Source organism: Lycorma delicatula, chromosome 13 (genome assembly GCF_047948215.1).
Source record: "Lycorma delicatula isolate Av1 chromosome 13, ASM4794821v1, whole genome shotgun sequence".
NCBI lineage: Eukaryota > Metazoa > Arthropoda > Insecta > Hemiptera > Fulgoridae > Lycorma > Lycorma delicatula.
Window position 1 is genome coordinate 22,494,065 of NC_134467.1, and position 20,261 is coordinate 22,514,325.

The 20,261-nt window shown below is 30.7% G+C and overlaps 1 protein-coding gene across 1 annotated transcript in view; it reads right to left on the reverse strand.

Moving 5' to 3' along the window:
* The window catches only part of LOC142334036 (uncharacterized), a 160,535-nt gene that overhangs the window by 84,451 nt on the left and 55,823 nt on the right, over window positions 1-20,261 (reverse strand). The window contains exons 3-8 of the mRNA XM_075381701.1: window positions 18,347-18,585; window positions 14,447-14,518; window positions 12,692-12,790; window positions 8,484-8,722; window positions 5,728-5,905; window positions 3,460-3,624 (exon numbers count right to left, since the gene is read on the reverse strand). Coding sequence (XP_075237816.1) covers window positions 3,460-3,624; window positions 5,728-5,905; window positions 8,484-8,722; window positions 12,692-12,790; window positions 14,447-14,518; window positions 18,347-18,585 — 992 coding nt within the window. The remainder of the gene's footprint in view (window positions 1-3,459; window positions 3,625-5,727; window positions 5,906-8,483; window positions 8,723-12,691; window positions 12,791-14,446; window positions 14,519-18,346; window positions 18,586-20,261) is intronic.

Here is a 20,261-nt window from a genome sequence, read left to right on the forward strand (position 1 = left end):
AAATTGATGAAAGTAACATCTATTAAAATTAAACACAAATTTGAGAAGTTCAATTTTAATTTCTATTTAATCAGTCATTCACAACAGGGGATATCACAAATTTGTTTTCATTTGGAGAGTTGACAGACATGTTATTAATTTATGGTAAAGTAAATAAAAATGGATTGGCTGCTGTGCGTGAATGAAGGGAAAATTATCCAGATCGAAGAGTACCAGATTATAATAAAACATTTAAGGCTTTGGAGAGGTGAGTTCAAGAAACAGGTATGCTTAAACCGTGATTTGATGCTGGTTGTGAACGTTTTGTGAGAAATACCAAAAATGCTGAATGTGGTACAAGTATCTCCACCTCAAGCACCAGAAGTTTGTCATACAATCAAGTGTATGGCAAATATTACGGGCGCTAAATTATAACCAATCCACATAACACGTGTAAAAGTGTTATTACCATCTGATTTTTTATAAACGGGATGAAATTCTGTTGATGGATAATAAGAAAATGTGAACATTATCCTGATTTCATAAGTAATATTCTAATTACTGATTAATCCTGTTTTACAAGAAGAAATGACAATGTAAATTATTGAAACACTCACACTTGGGCAGAAGAAAATCCCCGTAGCAGTGCCACAAGTCATTTAATGATTTGAGGTCATTTAAAACATTTTCATTTAATGTGTGGTGTGGTTTTCTTAGTGATAACCTATGAGGTTATCAATCTGATGGAACTCTTGGAAGATATTCCACTGGCAGATAGGGTGAAGATGTGATTTTTCAATGATGGCATACCTACTCACTACAGTTGTGATGTGATGACTCATTTATATAACAAATTTAGTAAGCAATGAATTGTCTAAATGGATTGGTAAAATGGTCAACTTAAATTCCTGATCTTACACCAGCGTACTTTTACCTTTGGGATTGGATGACGTCGTTAATCTATTTCACACGTATTGGCACACAAGAAGAATTGGGACATTGTATAATAGAAGCTGGAGCGCTACTACTATTAGGAACAATTAACATGCTATTAGACATGCCCAACTATGAAGAGAATGGTGGCCACATTGAGCAACTGCTTTGAAGAAATGTTTGCAGATTTATCAAGTAACTGTTTTGATATTTAATCATTTTTAGAAAAAACTAAAAGTATGTGATTTTTATTTTTTTTAAATTTATTTTTTATTTGTTATTTTCTGTTGTTGATAAGTTTTCTATTTGTTTTCATCTATATTATGTTGTTCAAACATTTCGTTTAAAATCATATTGTATTTCCGATTCAGTTTGTGTGTTTTATTTCTAATTAAAGTTAAACTTCTCAAATTTGTGCTTAATTTTAATAGAAATTATTTACATCAGTTTTCTAAGAATTAAATTCTCTACAAAGTTAACTACAAATTTTTATTTGTTTATAGATAAATTAACAAAGTTATTTTACGTCAAACCTTAAAGTATTTTCCGACAAAACGTTTTCATGTTTTACCCCATTTTTCTTAAGACCTAAGTAAGAAAGAGGTTTGGGATCACTTTTATTCAATTTCCTAGATCAAAACTCATAACAAAGCACCAAATTTACCTCTCAATTCGTACCCTAAGAATTTTAGTACAATTTAATTTCACATAGGCAGCAGAAAGTATGGCTAAACATTTTGTGAGGCGAAACTCACAAATGTATAGCTTTCCGACCTATGTGTATATGAACTTTTTTCATATTCTTTCCTACAGAATTATCCCGTGACAGATTACCATACAATTTGGAATCACACTGTAAATATTCTACCACACTTTGAATGTTGATTTTTTAAACTTTAATTTTCAAGAATAAAAATTCAACTATATCTAACATTAATATAAACAAGGAACTTTCTTTTAAAAAAAAAACCAGATCTTATTTGACCTGACTTAGGAATTTTTTCAAGTTTTTTTTTATAACTTCCGGTACCTTTATTTGTTTTTCAAGTTTTAGTAATAAAAATGTTATATAAGGAAACTGTTGAGCAAGGGAGTCATGTCAAATGGGACCCAAATTTTTATTATGAACTTGGGATTTTTTTTGAAATTATATTTTTTTTAAAATCTGTCAAGGGCATTGCCAGATAAGTTATGAAACTCTTATAGGCTTTTTTTTTAATATTCTTTTAACAAACTTATTACATGAGAACAGGTAAAAATGTGGTACACTACATATATATAATTTTTGTAACTCATGACAATAACAGAAAAGAACAATTTCATTATATACGAGGGCTACTCATAAAATAAGGAACGTTTTGGAATTTTAAAAAACGAAGTACAAGAAAAACTTTTTATTATATACATGTGAAAGAGGGACTAAAATACTACTTTTCAACATAATCACCATACAAATTCAGGCACTTATCATAGCGGTGGACAAGCTTTGAAATTCCTGTGTCATACAATTCTGCCGCCTGTGATCTCAACCACTCAGTGACGCACCCATCTTGCACAAAATTTGTAGTAGCCTAGCTTCTGTGAAACAATTTCAAACAATAAGTCCGTGAAACTTGTGGGAAACATAGAGAAAGTTCAGTTATTGTGAAACGGCGGTTTTCGCGAATCTTTTCGTCAACTTTGGAGACCAGATCGTCAGTTACAATGCTCGGACGTCCAATCTTCTCTTTATCGTGAACGTTTGTTCAGCCATTTTTAAACTGAATACACCACTTCCTGACAGAACTTTCACTCATTATGTTGTTCCCGTACACTTCACACAGTTCCTGATGAATATCTATTGGTTTTAAGTTTTTTCCAACAAAAACGAATCACAGATCGCACCTCAAAACTGGCGGGATTTTCGATTGCAGCACACATTTCAAATTTGTATATAAAAAAAACGGGCAGTGCGGAGATGTTCCTGTTGTCACAGCTGGACGCTGACTGAGATACCGAGTACGAGCACACCAATATATATGCAATTGGCGTGCGCCTGGCAGCGTCAGGTGGAAATGTTCTTTACTTTCTGAATAGCCCTTGTATTATAAAACTCAATTATTTTTTCCCATTAAATGGTTTGTAAAAATATAACACTTCAAATATAAGCATTTTCTTCTTTATTTTCTATCTTTGTTTCTTCAATATTGTAGTACTGCTATAATAATTTCCTAAGCTCTTAAAAATGATAAAACCATTCAAAATATATGGATTTTTTAATGTTTGGGCAATAATATTCATTATGTTTGCAAATTTCTAATCTTGAAAATGAAAACTGTTAGCTACTTGTAACGTAATAAATGAAAACTGAATGACATTTGTGCCATTAAAATTAGAAATGAAATGTATATTATTAAGAATCCTAAAAACTGAAATAAGTAAACCGCCTTAAATATTTTATGTATAATTCCAACTAACAAACTTTCTGATCTTTCTTATTCCCAGAAAAAACTGAAGAAAAGTCATATAATTCAAAAAACCACACAAAAAATTAAAATAAATACTTACAATTGTTTGAAGCATCCTAACTTTTATTAAAACTGGTTCTTTCCAAACACTAATCCAAGATCTCCAAAATACAGCCTTAAACTGTGCGTACCATGATGCTTTATAAGGTGATAAAGCCCTTGGATAGGAATAACCATCTGTGCTCCACGAGCCATAATAATCTGACTGTAGAAAAATATAAAAAAAATTAATTTATATCAACAAACTGTAAAGGAGAACTCATTTCTTTTCATCAATTTTCAATAAAATTTTTTTACTTATTTATTATTTTTTTAAACATTTACCTTACAAATGATGTACAAGATTTAAAATTTTCTGTAATTTATTTTGTAACCTTTTACAAATGGCAAATTCATAAGAACATGAAATAAATTTTTGAAAATATACAAAGCTATTACTACGTACATCTTTAGAAAAAGATAAAATTGGCAATGCGTGGAAAACAATAACAAAAATAAAATGTTCAACATTTGCTAAACCTACCATGAACGGCTTTTGTGGTTTTATTTTATGAGAATTTAATATATTAAGATAGATTGACTAAATAATTAACAAGAATACTACTTGTAAAAAATAAAAATAAAACAAGTTATCATGATGACTGCATAATAACAAGAGTGGTAAGTAACAATCTAGTCATATTTTAACCAAAAATTCTTGTTTTACAATGAAATAACTATTTTTATCATAATCACCATTGATATCCAAGCATTTCAGTAGAATCAACAATATAACAGAATATTTGACTCAAATATTGAGATATTTACTTGTTTTCTAAGAATATCTGCGTAGTTTTTGAAGAAAAAACGTATGACTCGTCCTTTGTTGAATATCGTCAAATGACCAACATAAATCTAATTAGCTTTATAACTATAAATCAATTTAATTATTTTGGGGTTAGTTTTGTATCATAAGACACTTGTATGATTTTTTTATTGCTATTTTATATGTTCTTTCTCGACAAAAGTTTTTTTGCCTAATTCTACACAAGGGTCTTGGAGTACAAGTAGACAGTTAGTGAGGCAAATCACATTCAACTTTTTTTTAACCTCTGGAACCAGTGTTAGGTATTGCTTCAGAGGATGAGATGAATGACTTGTAACGTGTGTGAAAATGCCATGCCTGACGGGGATTTGAACCTCGGACCTCCGGACGAAAGGCCAAGACACTACCATCCGTGCCACAGAGGCCGGCATGAGTGGTACATCACATTTAACTTGAGACTATCCTAAGTATATGTTATTCTTTTATTAACAACAATTTTTATTCAATTTTTTTAAAAATATTTCTATTCATTTTTTAAAATATTAACAGATAAGTTATAACTCTTTTGTAGTATTTTTTGGTTTATTAATCTTTATAAACTTTTTTTTTAAATTGTTAATATTTCTTTTAAATTTTTTATAATAATTTATATTTCTGTTAGGATTATCCTGATTGATTTGAGTATTTCTCTTCCATGCCTATCATTGTCACTCTTACATTTGTAGTTGATGCATTTTGAAGTACCTCCATTTTCAAAACTACTTTTAGCATTCAGTCTTCTTAAGTTGGGATCATCAAATAAATAATAGTGATGCTAAGCTGCTCTAACTCTCCAACAATACTGTCACTGCCTTTTCTACTTTGTCCCTCCTGGATCAACGGTTATACAGTTTCCTGAAACTAATCCTTCAGATTCTTTATTTGTTCATTAATTATTTCATCTTTTTAATCTTAGCTTGAATAATTCCATGTCTTCTAGAATATTTAAAAGTTTTCCTTTTTCTGCATAATGTAATATTTTCAGGATTTTATCATTTCACTGGGAATATATCCTTTTTCTATTGAATATGTTGCATGATTTGAAACCTTTTCTCATGTTTATATGATCTTACATGTTATTAAAACTTATTTTAAATTTTCAACCTGTTTGTCCTATATACATTGTGTTATAATCTCATCTTATTTGGTATACTTCATTCGATTGTAATTGTCTTTCTTTTCTATATTACTTCTAAGTTTATTTGACAAATAATACATCAGGAGTTAAAATGACAATGCTAGGAATGGCAGAAATTAACACTCAATCATTTCTTTAATTAACATTCATTGTTTTGTTTCACTTTTTTCTTTTTTTTTTACATTTCCTTTTATTAACTGCTTTTCATCTATGTTGATTGCTAAACAATTAATATCTGCATCAACTTCTGAATTTTTATATCCTGTAAATAATTTGTAAGCATTTCTAATTTTAACTATAAAAATTTAATAAAATATATTTATTACCTTACAGGAGTTAGCCTCAGCTTCAATTGCCAATTTTGTACCGATTTCAGAGCTGGCAAATGTATCACAAACTAACTCAATCATACTCTTACATGATTCTTCTGAATTTGGCACAACTGCCAATAATTGTATAAAGAAATCAGCAGGATTATAATGGCTAGGACATGGTGCCCCTAAGCTAAGAAAAAAAAGCAAAATACAAACTAGTAAATAAATTTTACAAAAAAGTGAAACATAGATAAACAAAATGTTATAAATAAACAAAAAATTTACTGAACATATGCAGTGTTCAACTTAAAAAGAGACCCCACATCATTCAGTAGTTTATTCTAAAATGCATATATTGATGTAAGACTGATGAAGTGTGGAAGATGTTGGTATGACTGCTGCTGGAGAGGGGATGACTGTTTACTGCTTTCATATCCGAGTATTGTCAGTCTGTGTCAAGCACAATGAATTATTGAACAAGGTTCCATAATCGTGTGTTGTTATTTGTTAAAATGAGGTTAACTGTTGAAGACGTGTTTATTTTGATGGAAACTTATCGAGACAAGTGTGTTGGAAAAATTCAGGGAGAAATTCAGCCAGTGAAAAGTGTTATTCAGGAGTTAGTTAAAAGATTTCATTGAAACTTGCCCGACACAGGACAGTTTTAACAACACAGGTTGTACAGGACATTCAAGCAGCAATTGAAGATCTCCTCATAAATCTTTGTGGAAACTAAACCAAGAAAAGAAAATTTCATTAGGTTCAGCCCACACTGCTGTTAGGAGAATGCTGAAATGTAATCCATATCAAATATAGGTTTTTTCATGAGGTAAGTGATGCTAATTATGCTAAAAGGATTCACTAAGGTTCAAGAAGGCAACACTGATATTCTAAATCAAGTATTTTTCACAGATGAAACGTGGTTTCCTCTTGGTGGGTATGTTAATAATCAGAACTACTGGACTTAGGGTACTTAAATCCTGTACATTTTCTTTGAATCTTCCCTACACCCACAAAAAGTATGTGTATAGTATGCGGTTTCAAGGCGACGAATACCCTTGTTTTTTCTTTAAAAAAACTGTGGATGCTGCCGTCTACCAAAAAATTATCCAACATTTCATAGCCCTACCGCAACAGGACAGTGCCACTTGCCATACTGCTCACTCTATTATTGGGATGCTACAGGACATTTTTCAGTGGAAGAATCATTTCTAAAGGATTACGGCCACCAGAATCTGATCTGAACAGTCCAAACTTCTAGGGTTATCTAAAAGAAATTATTTATAGGAGCAATCCACACACCCTGCAGGAATTGAAGACAAACATTACCAATGCCATCCAAGAAATATAACAGGGTATAGCTAATACATATAGCCAGGAACATGGTCAAACTATGTTGAAAGTGAATGGACATCATTTTAAACAAGTTCTGTAAATTATTGTATAAGTGTATGTCAATGAACTATTATTTATAAACTAAACTAAGTGATGGGGGGGTCTCTTAAGTTGGATACCCTTTTTTCAATACAGTTTTTATGTTAAATCTGAAAATAAAGTAAACGTTTTAGAATAAGAATTTTTAAATAATTCTTAAAATATAGTATAATCATAAAATTTTATTTATCTACAGTGAATAAGTTATTAAAATCTAAAAAAAAATTAAGAATCTGACTTATTTAATATAATTTTAAATAAGAGAAATATATTCAATACAACTATCTTGTTAATCTGGGCACAAAATTTCTTCTACCCTGGACGCAATTACATTTCCAAATGAAGTTAAGGTAAAATCAAAATGTGGTAAAAGTTAATTTGTTTGTAATGACAAAAAAATTATACGGAGTTTCCTGAGATGTGTTGGCCAAATTTAAGGAACTGAATCAGGACATTACAATAAACAAAAAAGTACATATGAATTTTGCATTTTTTCAATAAAAATGTTTATTTTAAGAACCAATTGGGATATTTAATGAAATTTGGTATACGTATCATCCAACAACTTTTACAATAAAAATAAGTTTGAAAACTCAAAAAAGGCGGCCATTTAAATATTTTAATCATCAACAGCTTCATAAATATTAGTTTTATTAAATTATTTTTAGAGATAAAATATGCATTTTACTGTGTTCAGAATGATACCTCTTATTTGTTCAAACTGGTTGATGAAAACTGAAATTGTTAAAGTGGATTGCAAAATTTATGTTGTCTGGCAATTTTGTATCTGTTCTATTATTACTAACAGAAATTATTATTAATTCAATAAGTGAAAGAAAGAATTTTCTCTTACTATTTTACTCAGGAGCAAATCCTTTAAAAGTTTTGTTTTAAACTTTTATTTGTTTATTACCCATTTAACAAAGTTATTTTACGCCAAACATAAAATAGTATGTTCTTCGACGCCAATCTTTTATCTTTCACCCAAAATTTCTCAAAAATTAATAAAAATAGTTCTGGGACTTATTTTAAAAAAATTTTCAGGTCGTATTTTACATAAAACTGTTAAATTTACTTCTGAATTTAGGTCTCAAGAATTAGTCTGGTATAATTTAATCTAAGGCACAGAAATGAGAGCGAAATTTTTCACCAGTCAACACCTGCTAACGAAGCATTTCTGAACCTATATTTATAGGAACTTTCTTCTTTATGTTAACAAGTAGAGCATATCCTGAAAGTTTGTTACATTCTTCATGACTTACTCTAAATATATATATATTACATACTGGAAAATAATTCTTAAAATATACAAAATAAAATAAATATTAACTTACATTCTAAAAAAATCAACTGCCTGTTGTAATGAACCAAGAAATGCAACCCTTCCTTCAGCCATTAACAATATTTTATCAAACATAGCGTATACTTCCGATGATGGCTGATGTATGGTACATATAATTGTTTTACCCTTATTTGATAATGATTTTAATACAGTTACAACGTTTAATGCCATAAATGAGTCTAATCCTGACGTTGGTTCATCGCAAAACATTAGTGGAGGATCTGTCAACACCTGTAACATATAATGTAGTTATAAAAAATAAAATAAAATTTTCATTACTCAGAATGATATCTTGAATGAAAAAGAAACAGTACCAACATTTAGTTATTATTAAACTGGTTCACCATCGGGAGAAATATGTAACTGTAAATGATGACCAGGTGAGAAAATACAAGGTGCTTCCCAAAAGTTCGGGGAATTTGAATTTTGCGCACGAACCATTGCTGGTACGACCTGTTGCCGCTAGATGTGGCTAACAGTAGTCTTTGTAAATCAGTGTTCAAACAGCTGTGATGGTGAGAGGCTGCATTGTTGACTTTCGTGCAGTTGTGTAACGTTGTGTTTTACTGCTTCGGTGAAGTTCTAAATGGCAGATTTTAAAGAGCAAAGAACCTGCATCAAATTTAGCTTCATGCTTAAAAAAACTGGTGCAGAAACCCATCGCATGTTTGTGGAAGCATTTGGTGACAACGCTATGAATAAAAGAAAAACCTTTTTGTGGTACAAGCGATTCAAAGATGGACGAACGACAGTCTGTGACAATGAACGTCCAGGAAGACCATCAACAAGCGCAACACCGGAAAACATCATGAAAGTGCGAGAGGCTATTGTTGCAGATCGTAAAGAAACAATCCATGATGTTTGAGCAAACGTACAAATGTCATATGGGTCCGTGCAATGCATCTTGTCGGACAATTTGAACATGAGACGCATTGCTGCAAAATTCGTACCGAGACTGTTGAACAGCGACCAGAAAAAAAATTGCGTAGCCGTCTGTAGTGAATTGAAAAATTCAGCAGGATATGACCGTAACATCTACAACATCATAACCGGTGATGAGAAATGGGTGTACGGATATGACCCTGAAACTAAGCAGCAGTCGTCGCAGTAGAAGTCGCCAAGATCACTGCAGTCAAAAAAAACACGCCAAGTTCGCAGCAACGTGAAGTCCATGATGATTGTTTTTTTTCAACATCAAAGGCATTATCCATAAGGAATTTGTTCCTCATGGTCAAACTGTCAATGGGATGTTCTATTGTGAAGTTTTGAAACAGTTACGTGAAAGCATTAGGCGCAAACGTTCAGATCTGTGGGGTAACAACAGCTGGGTTCTACACCATAACAACGCGCCAGCGCATACATCGCTAGCCGTTCGGAATTTCTTGGCTTCCAAAAAGATGGTAGTGATACCCCACCCACACTATTCGCCTGACCTTGCCCCGTGCGACTTTTTTCTCTTTCAAAAAATAAAATTTCAATTGAAAGGCCGTCGTTTTAACACAATTGAGGCGATTCAGGAAGAAACGCAGAACGTGCTTCAAACACTTACATCTGCAGACTTCCAGGGATGCATGGAATCATGAGAAATACTCTGGGATCACTGCATCAATGCCCAAGGGGATTACTTTGAAGGAGACAGTGGAAATTGTAAGTTAAGGTAAGCTATCTTATTTTTATGGTAAAATTCCCCAAACTTTTGCGTAGCACCTCGTAAATAAGTTTTTGTAACAAAGTATGTTATATTTGTTTCATTTAATTATCTCTTTTATTTGTGAGTTATGGCTAACTGGAATTATATTTTATCCATCTCTTGGATTTCCCAGACAATTAATTTTTGTAATTCTGAATTGTTTTGATTAAGCTTTTATTCTTATTTACTCTCTATTTGATATTCTTTCATTTGGTGAAACAATTTAATGTTTTCCAATCTTCTCCATATCTACATTTTAAATGCCTCCAGCCTTTCTTTCTTCATCTTTTCACATCCATAAAGATGTACATTCCAAATGTTTAACTCAAAGTATGATGTAGCTCAACATAATACATGGTGCCATATGTCGCTATCAAACTATAATGTTTAGATTTGAAGCACCTTAAAATATTACGGTTATCATAATTATTAAACATTTATTATGTTTAAGTATATCCCTTTTTAAAATTAAAAAATTATCTCTACGGTTCTCTCAAAACGCCAGAATAAGTTTCCAGAATAGAATAAAGGCTATCAGATCACTGTTTGAAGTCCATTAAGTATAAATCATTTGGACTAACATTCAGTATATTAAAAATGTTAACTTATTTATCATTGTGTTGTATATTTTTTATGATAAGCAATCTTTAGTAAAAAAAAAAACCGAAGTAATTTTTCTTAAAAAAAAATCCAATTCTACCAAATCAAAAACATAACTGTTTTAATCTAACTCAAAACAAAATTTTGTGTTGAAATGTATTTATGATTTCCATATCCATTTATCATACAAAATCTTTCTACCAATTTATTTAAAATACAATTAAAAGATTTTCTTTAACAGAAACAATATTACTCTGTCAAGCAATTTTTAAATCAAAAAATTTAATAACACCTGAATTTTTGATCTCGCTCATGTAACTACCTATCTATTGAAATAATTTCACTAATGCCTTTTGGACTGTTATTTATTTTGAAATTAATTTTTATATTTAGTATTTACATATTATATAGTATCTTAATACTATTTCATGTGTTTATATTTTAAATAGCATTATATTCATTAATATGGAATTATGAACTTTAGTCAGATTTTTATTTTAATTTTATAAACAGTTGTATACTTCATAATGCTGCTCTGATCAAGGTTTTGCCATAGTTTTTCTCAATCTATCCAGGCAAATACTGGGTGGACTGTTCTTTTTTTATCCATGCAGTAGCATATCTACTCATTCCCAACTTGACCTAAATAATTTATTTTTTCTATTGAACAAAATAAAACATTTATTTATTAACATAAACTTGCAGCACTGTATAAGAAACTACTTCAAGTCTGATTCTACATTACTATACACCTGTTAATGTTAAGTTCTTTCTTTGCCACTGTAAGAAAAAAAATGTCATAACATTTTCGACACAAAATTAAATTATTAGCATTATGGATGATGAACCTGAAATAAAGGATGCCATGAGTAAGTAAGAAAAGTCAGTCACTATTTGCACATACACTTTGTCTAAGTCACAATTTTTATTGTTTGATCGTAAAGCTAATATTTTATATAAAGCAAATTAATTTCCTATGAGAAAATGAGTTAAAGAATATAATTTTAATTTAAAATTAATAATCATGCACTGCAATCTCTCATTATTTTTTAATTTCAGCAAATTAATTTTCTTCTATTGCTTCTATTTTGGATTATTGCAATAATAATAATAATTAAACCTTTTGAACAAACTTTTTTTATGGATGCATTTTACCTCTTTCCAAACTTCAGTTCCTTGCAACAAGATTTTTAAATGTAATGGAGAAGGAGAGTTTTTACAGTATTTAAATATATAGTTTTCATGATGATAGTAACATTTTTTTTTATCAGATATATTTATTTTATTGATTTATCGGAGTGTTATGTTTGACTATTCATTATCTATAGATAAAGTATGCAATCTTTTCCTTCAAGAATGCTTGTTGATATAAATATGAATACATTTTTATTATCACGAATGGTTAAAAAAAACATATTTAAAATACATATATATTCAATTCAAAATACGTACATCATCTACATAACCTTTTGAATTCAATTTCTTACATCAATTTATTAACAATCATTAGATTTATATTTTATTTGGGTCAAATCAAACATAACATGAAATGTTATAATTTTACTTCTACATTGAAAAAAAAATACATGTTTAAATATTAAAGTAAATGAAAATAAAAGTAAAATTATTATCATAATATATGATAAATAAATAAACTGATTAATTAATGTGCTTGTTTCAACTGGAAAAAAGTCTATCTACTTATACAAATACACTGATAAAAGCACTAAAAATATTTTTATACAAAAACGGCAGGAAATGCATAAAATTAAGTAAACTCTTCCAAATTTAATTGCTTTTGGTTACATTCCATATGCAATGTGAAACATAATGTGCCATAATTGTTTAAGATAAGAAAATGATGCTTAATTATAAATAAAATCAATGTACAAGATTGTATATAATTATACCTCAGACGCAAATGACAATCTTTTCATTTCTCCTCCAGAAATCCCTTTAAGTTTTCCAGGAACTCCAATTATTGTATCTTTACAACTCGTTAAAGCTAACTAAAAAAAAAATGATAACAGCACTTTATTAGAATCTAATATCACAAAATAATTTTATATATATACACACACACACACACACACACACACACACACACACACACACACACACACACACACACACACACACACACACAAAGAAAGAGGTAATTTTATATAAATAAAATCACCCATAAACAATCAATAGTCATTCACTAAACATAAAACTCTAAAATGTGGTTCTCCCATTTTGATTATTTAACAATTATCATAATTAAGTATGTATGAAATAATAAATGGAGTACGTGGGAATTAGTACGAGTATAAGTAAATATAAGTATCAAAAATAAAATACACCATAAACAATTTGAACCATCTTGTGGTTTACACTACAATTTAACCTTTCACTTTTGACTTGGCCTGTAAGAAGTAATACTGAACGAATTTTTAGTTAAAACTGTTAGTTTTTATTTTTAAATTATAAGTACAGTTAGAAATACGTTTTTTTTTTAGTTTTTTAAGTTTTATTTTTTAAATATTATATACTCGTAGTATTTATGCTAAAATTAGTTCACCAGAAAGCTGCTGCTCACATTCAGGCACTTGGGTGATACCAAATTTTACAGACCATTGTCAAAAAATTCCCTTACGAGAGTACCAGTCAGTTTTAGCATCATCCATGAGCTCTCACTGATTTTTAAACAGCGAGTAGCAAGATAATTTTAATTCTTTAAAAGAGCTAATCACATGCCATAACATCCAAGTATTTTCAACGTTTCACAATAACCTTGTGAATTTTTTGTTTGTTTAATAATGACAGTTTGAGTTTTTGACTAGTCATATGAACAATTGAATACACATTCTATTAAGCAATACTGTAAAAACAATACAGCTTTTTATGGACAACAAAACATTGTCTACTTCAGCTTACAAAAAACTTACCTCAGATGCAATCAAATTCACAGTTGGTGATTACAATAAAAATTACACGTTCCATACCACTGCTTTGTTAACAAATGGATGAATAATGACGTTTTAATCTGTTAGTGGTTACTTTATCAACCTACTTCTGACAATTAATTGAAGTTCAATTTTGAGAATAGATTTTGTATATTACAGTTTATGCAATAAACTTAAAAATACGTGGAATTAAATCTTAAACCTACTCAGTTTTCATGTTAAAACATTTTTTTTTATTAGAATGATGACAATGAAATATAAATCAAATGTAGTTTTTTGGAATTTAAAAAATCTTCCGGGATAGCCAGAATTTTGAGTAAAGCAGAACCTTCTTCTTCTTCTTTTTCCTGTTTAGCCTCTGGTAACTACCGTTTAGATAATTCTTCAGAGGATGATATATATGTATGAGTGTAAATGAAGAGTAGTCTTGTACATTCTCAGTTCGACCACTACTGAGATGTGTGGTTAATTGAAACCCAACCACCAAAGAACACCGGTATCCACGATCTAGTATTCAAATCCATGTAAAAATAGCTGGCTTTACTAGGACTTGAACGCTGTAACTCTCGACTTCCAAATCAGCTGATTTGGGAAGACGCGTTAACCACTAGACCAACCCGGTGGGTTAAGTAAAGCAGAACCTGGCTTTGAGATGTTTCACTATATGAAAAAAAAAACTTAAAATACAATTTAATTCATAAAATTAAATAAAATTACCTCTGATATTACTTCATCAACACGTTCCATTCTTTTTGATTGAGGAATATGTCTATCCATTCTGACCAATGCCTAAAAACATAAATAAAAATGGGTTACTTGTCATACACCTTGAATAAAAATTTAAATAGAATCGACTGTTTATTTTCATTGATTTTACACGGGAACAAACGTAATGACTTCTTCAAACATTATATCCTAAGAGATATCAAAATTTATACAGTGCAACAGTTAAACAAAAAGACTATGTCCACTTTGTAGTTATTATTAAGATTAGAAAGCAAAATGGTATGTTTCCTTCCAATGAATGCAACTTTATACAGGGTTATCATACAAGAATGGTGGGAAGATTGTAGGGAAATTTCTAGATGTTATATTGATATCCCTGAAAGCCTCCCACCCAAAAGTTTGTTTATCAGTAGTTGTAACCATAACATCAGCTCTTGTATTGTTGTTGCGGTGAGTTTAATGAGTTACTATGTTCTCGGACAAAGCCAAGTGTGTTTTATTGATGGCTGAATTAAAATCCGTAATTTTAGTTCAACGTGCGTTTCGACGTGATTTCGGAAGAGATCCGCCACACAAAAATAACATAACACGTTGGTTCAAACAATTCGAAGAAACCGGATAAGTTAAGAAACAGAAATCAACTGGCAGACCAAGTGTACCAGAGGAAACTGCTGAACTAATTAGACGATCGGCAATTAGAAGTCCTGAGAACTCCATCCCCCGTCGAAGCGTCGAATTAGGTATTCCAAAATCAACAGTTCACAAAGTTTTACGTAAAAAAACTGAAATTACACGCTTATAAAATCCGGATACTGCAGGAACTGAAACCCGATGATGGTGTAAAACATTACAATTTCGCTGTTGAAATGTCAGACAGAATAAGTGAAAACAAATCATTTTTAGATGATATAATTTTTACAGACGAAGCTACATTCCATATGAATGGATGTGTTAACACACACAATTAATGAATATGGGGCTCTGAAAACCCACACGCAATTATTGAGAAACAACGCGATTCACCTAAAGTTAATGTGATGAAAAATCATGTAATAGGGCCTTTCTTCTTTGCTGAAAAAACAATTAATGGAGTCGTGTATCTTGACATGTTAACCGATTATTGCTTTCCTCAGCCGGATGAACTCGATAACATTCATCAACTTCATTTCCAACAAGATGGTGCTCCCCCGCACTTCAATGCATTGGTTACGGATGCTTTGAACGAAAAATTTGGAGATCGATGGATAGGCCAGCAAGGACCCATACTTTGGCCTCCAAGGAGTCCAGAACTGACACCTTGCGATTTTTTTTTGTGGGGGTACATCAAAAGCGTTGTTTATACACAAAAAATTTGCGACCTAAACCACTTAAAAAAACAGGATTAATGAAGCAATGACAACCATTAACAAAGAAATGTTAACTAATGTTTGGAAAGAAGTTGAGTATCGTTTGGACATTTGTCGAGCGACTAAGGGCGCACATATTGAAATTTATTAATTATGTAAAAAAATGTTTGAGACGACAAATTTTAAAAGTAAAAAACATAAACTGTAAGTAATTCTGTTTTAATTTAAACCATGTTCAAAACCGCACCATTCTTTTATGATAACCCTGTATATAGATCAAAATTTATGGGACGGCAGTTAATGATTTACATCAAAAGTAATAACGGTAACTAAATTTTGGCTAAAATTAGAAAAGAATGCTACAAAAATGTTCACTAGTTTACAACAAGTTAAATAGATGAATTTTTGTCTTTAACTCATTTATTATACCTTAAAAAACATGAATCATTAAAAAAAAGATTCTCTATCTGGACAACTGATCTCCATCTCAATGCCACAGATTGTTGAAAAGATGAGAAGAATTGTACTAGAAGAGTGATCAATTCAATTAGTAATCTAAAAAAATGTAAGAGTATTTTTGGAAGAATTTTGCAAGGGAAAACTTGATAGTTTCAAAAAACACAGTGAAACAAACATTCAGAGTTCAGAATGCCGCTCAACATTTCCTCACCGAAAAAGGTACACTTGGAACAAGATTATGAGTGAAAAATATACGTTGTTTATTAATTAATTAATTTTTTTGGTATTAAAGAGATTATTTATTTACAAAGAACTAGAATTGAAAATAAAATAACATTCATTTTTAATCAAAGTACTCATCTGTAGTTTTTATTAGAGTTCACATAAAAAAACTACAGTAACGTCTGTGATCTAATTTTAAAAACAGCACATCTTCAAGGTGTACAATTTATTTTTTTTAACGATTTTTTTACTCTTAGCTGTGATATTGTGAATAAGTTTGAAAAAATTTACATTTGTTTAAAAGTTGTACTTACAAAGTGTTTTTAAAATTAATTAGTAGAAGTAGTGCATGAATTGCATTCAATTCATGAATTGAATTTTCCATTCTTTATTATTTGATAAATAACTAATATTTTACTCGCTTCAGATAAAATCAAAACTCTCTTTCAATTTTTTTTTTTTTTTATCATAAAACTTGTTTTATCATATTTTAGATGTCATAAAAATAAATTACCTGGTACGAAACACCAATTTTTCATGAAGATGATAAATTTCTCTCAAGAATATGAGATAAAGAATAAAATAACTTTCATTGCTTTTTTCACTGATGTTCATGTATGATGAACATCATTAATATCAAAGCAGCAAATAACTGTGATTAATGCCTCTTACAGCTTATATATTTTATGTACGGGGGCTACTCAGAAAGTAAGGAACGTTTTGGAATTCTAAAAAACCAAGTACAAGAAAAACTCTTTATTATACACATGTGAAAGGGACTAAAATACTACTTTTCAACATAATCACCATACAAATTCAGGTACTTATCATAGCGGTGGACAATCTTTGAAATTCCTGTGTCATAGAATTCTGCCACCTGTGATCTCAACCACTCGGTGACGCACCCATCTTGCACAAAATTTGTGGTAGCCTAGCTTCTGTGAAACAATTTCAAACAATAAAGTCCGTGAAACTTGTGGGAAACATAGAGAAAGTTCAGTTATTGTGAAACGGTGGTTTTCACGAATCTTTTCATCAACTTTCGAGACCAGATCGTCAGTCACAATGCTTGGACGTCCACTCTTCTCTTTATCATGAACGTTTGTTCGGCCATTTTTAAACTGAATGCACCACTTCCTGACAGAACTTTCACTCACTACGTTGTTCCCGTACACTTCACACAGTTCCCGATGAATTTCTATTGGTTTTAAGTTTTTTGCCGACAAAAAACGAATAACAGACCGCACCTCACAACTGGCGGGATTTTCGATTGCAGCACACATTTCAAATTTGCATATAAAAAAAACAGGCAGTGCGGAGATGTTCCCGTTGTCACGGCTGGACGCTGACTGAGGTGCCGAGCACGAGCACATCAATATATACGCGATTGGCGTGCGCCTGGCGGCGTCAGGTGGAAACTTTCCTTACTTTCTGAATAGCCCTCATATAACACAACCATAAAGTCTAAAACAAACTGTACACAGCAACACATTAATAAATCAAGGTAAATTTTTCTGTATGAAACAATGCATTATTATGTACTCTGCCTCAACATGAAAATGTCCAAGGATTAAAAACAGGTATTTTTAAAAACCATGAACCAGAGTTTATGAACAACAGATATAAACTTCATAACGTAGGAAACATTCTAAATTGCTTAACATATTTTACTGAAGGAAAAAAATGGTTAAAGGAGAAATGAAGTCCTCATTTTTCTCACTTTTTATTCTGCAATTAGACGATTGAGATTTAGCAGAATTTTTACAGCTAGATACCCTTCCTCACAATAATCCACAACTGGAAACGTAGTATCAAATTTACCGCAAAAATAACAAACCTTATTAAAATTTGAAAAAAAAATTACCTGAAATATAAGATGTTCTCTAACTGTAAGTGTGCCGATAAATAAATCATCTTGCTGAATATATGCTGATATTGATGCCAATATTTTAGAAGAAACAGGTACACCATTAATAGCACGATGACCAGTCACAATTAAATTACTGGAGTTACGAAATGTTAAACTGTTAAGTAATGTTGTTTTACCAGTACCACTAGAACCCATTAGCGCAATTAATTCCCCAGGATATGCTACTCCAGTAACTAGAACACAAGAAAAAAAAAATTATTTAAAATAAAATTTGCTGGGAAGATTTCAGAAAATAGATAATTCTAACAGAAAAAAATGTATTTTTAAAAAGTAAGTTAGAAAAGATAAATGATGGGATAAAAATTATGGGGAACTAATAAAACAGAAGAAGAAAGCTTGGGAAAATTTGAACAATAAGAAGACTGAAGAAAGTAGGGAATTTATAGAACAAAGAAATCAGATATTGAAAATTATAAGGAACCATAAAAGGAATTTTCACAGGAGAGAATTAAAAGAAATTGGATAGATATTCAAAAAGAATAACACAAGACATTTTTACCAAACATTCAAAAAAAGTAATTAAAGGATATAAGCCCCCATGACTAAATTTTAAGGATGAAAATGGAAAGCTGACCACAGCAATAAAGGCAACTGCAAAAGATCAGCAAAATATTTCAAGGAATTACTGAATAGTGAGACCTCCACAGAAAGACTAAATTTGGAAATTCACAAGCAGAAGAGACCCCTTCAAAACTAATGAAGAAGAGATAACAAAATTAATCCAACAATCAAAGGGTAATAAAGCAGTTGGGGAGAATCATATAACAGCAGAATTTCTAAAACCAGTTGGTGATACAGCTATTTAAGATTTAATGAAAAGCATCTGAATGGAGGAAAAAAATCCCCGAAGTGTGGAAAACAGCACTAATCATCATAATATTTATTAAAGGAGACAGGACTGAAGCAAATAACTACAGAGGAATTTTCTCTGCTCTCAGTACCACACAAAATTCTACCATTGGCACTTTTGCAAAGGATCTAACTGTACGTAGCAAATTTTCTGGGGGAATAACAAGGGAGATTAAGTAAAAGTAGGTCATGTATAGATCAAATCTGTTCTTTGTAATCCATTTTGAGGCAAAGAATTAAAATCATTAAATATACAGTTATAATATTCATAGACTTCAAAAAAGTATATGACTATCTCGATTGAGAATCACTCTTTAAAATATCAGAAATACGAATAGATACAAAAAACCAATAATCATGATTAAGGACACGCTAATGTTAAATTCTTGAGGGAATTGTCAAAACTATTCTAAATAGAGACGGGTTAGAAAAGACTTAAAACTCTGTCTTGGAGAAAGTTATCTGAGAATAGAGTAGAAGAGAAAGGTATAAAGCATCTACTTGCATACAAAAATATGACAATGAAAGTTCACTATTTTGCATTTGCATATGATATAACCATTTTTGGTGAAAATTTTAAATGCAAATATTTTAAATGCAATTAAAAGACTTTAAAATGCAAATAAGTACTAAAACAGGCTGCTGAGAAAGTTGGCTAAAATATCTCCTTTCAAAAAATTGAGTTCATTGCTACAAAAAACAGAACATGAAGACAAATTCAAATATGGAACAATATGGCAAAGAGAATATAATTCAAGTACTTGGGAAAACGAATCCAACAAATGACCCAAAAAAAGAGAATAGAACTAGCATGTAAAACATCAAAAACATCTATAACAAAAAAATCCATTTCAATCAAGGCAAAAATAAGACGTTATCGTACAGTTGTGAGATCAGAAGTATTGTATGCAATAGAATGCCATTCTCTAAACAGCATTGGATATATTCAAAGAATTAAGAATTTGGAGAACAGAATACAAAGAACAATTCTGTCACCCAA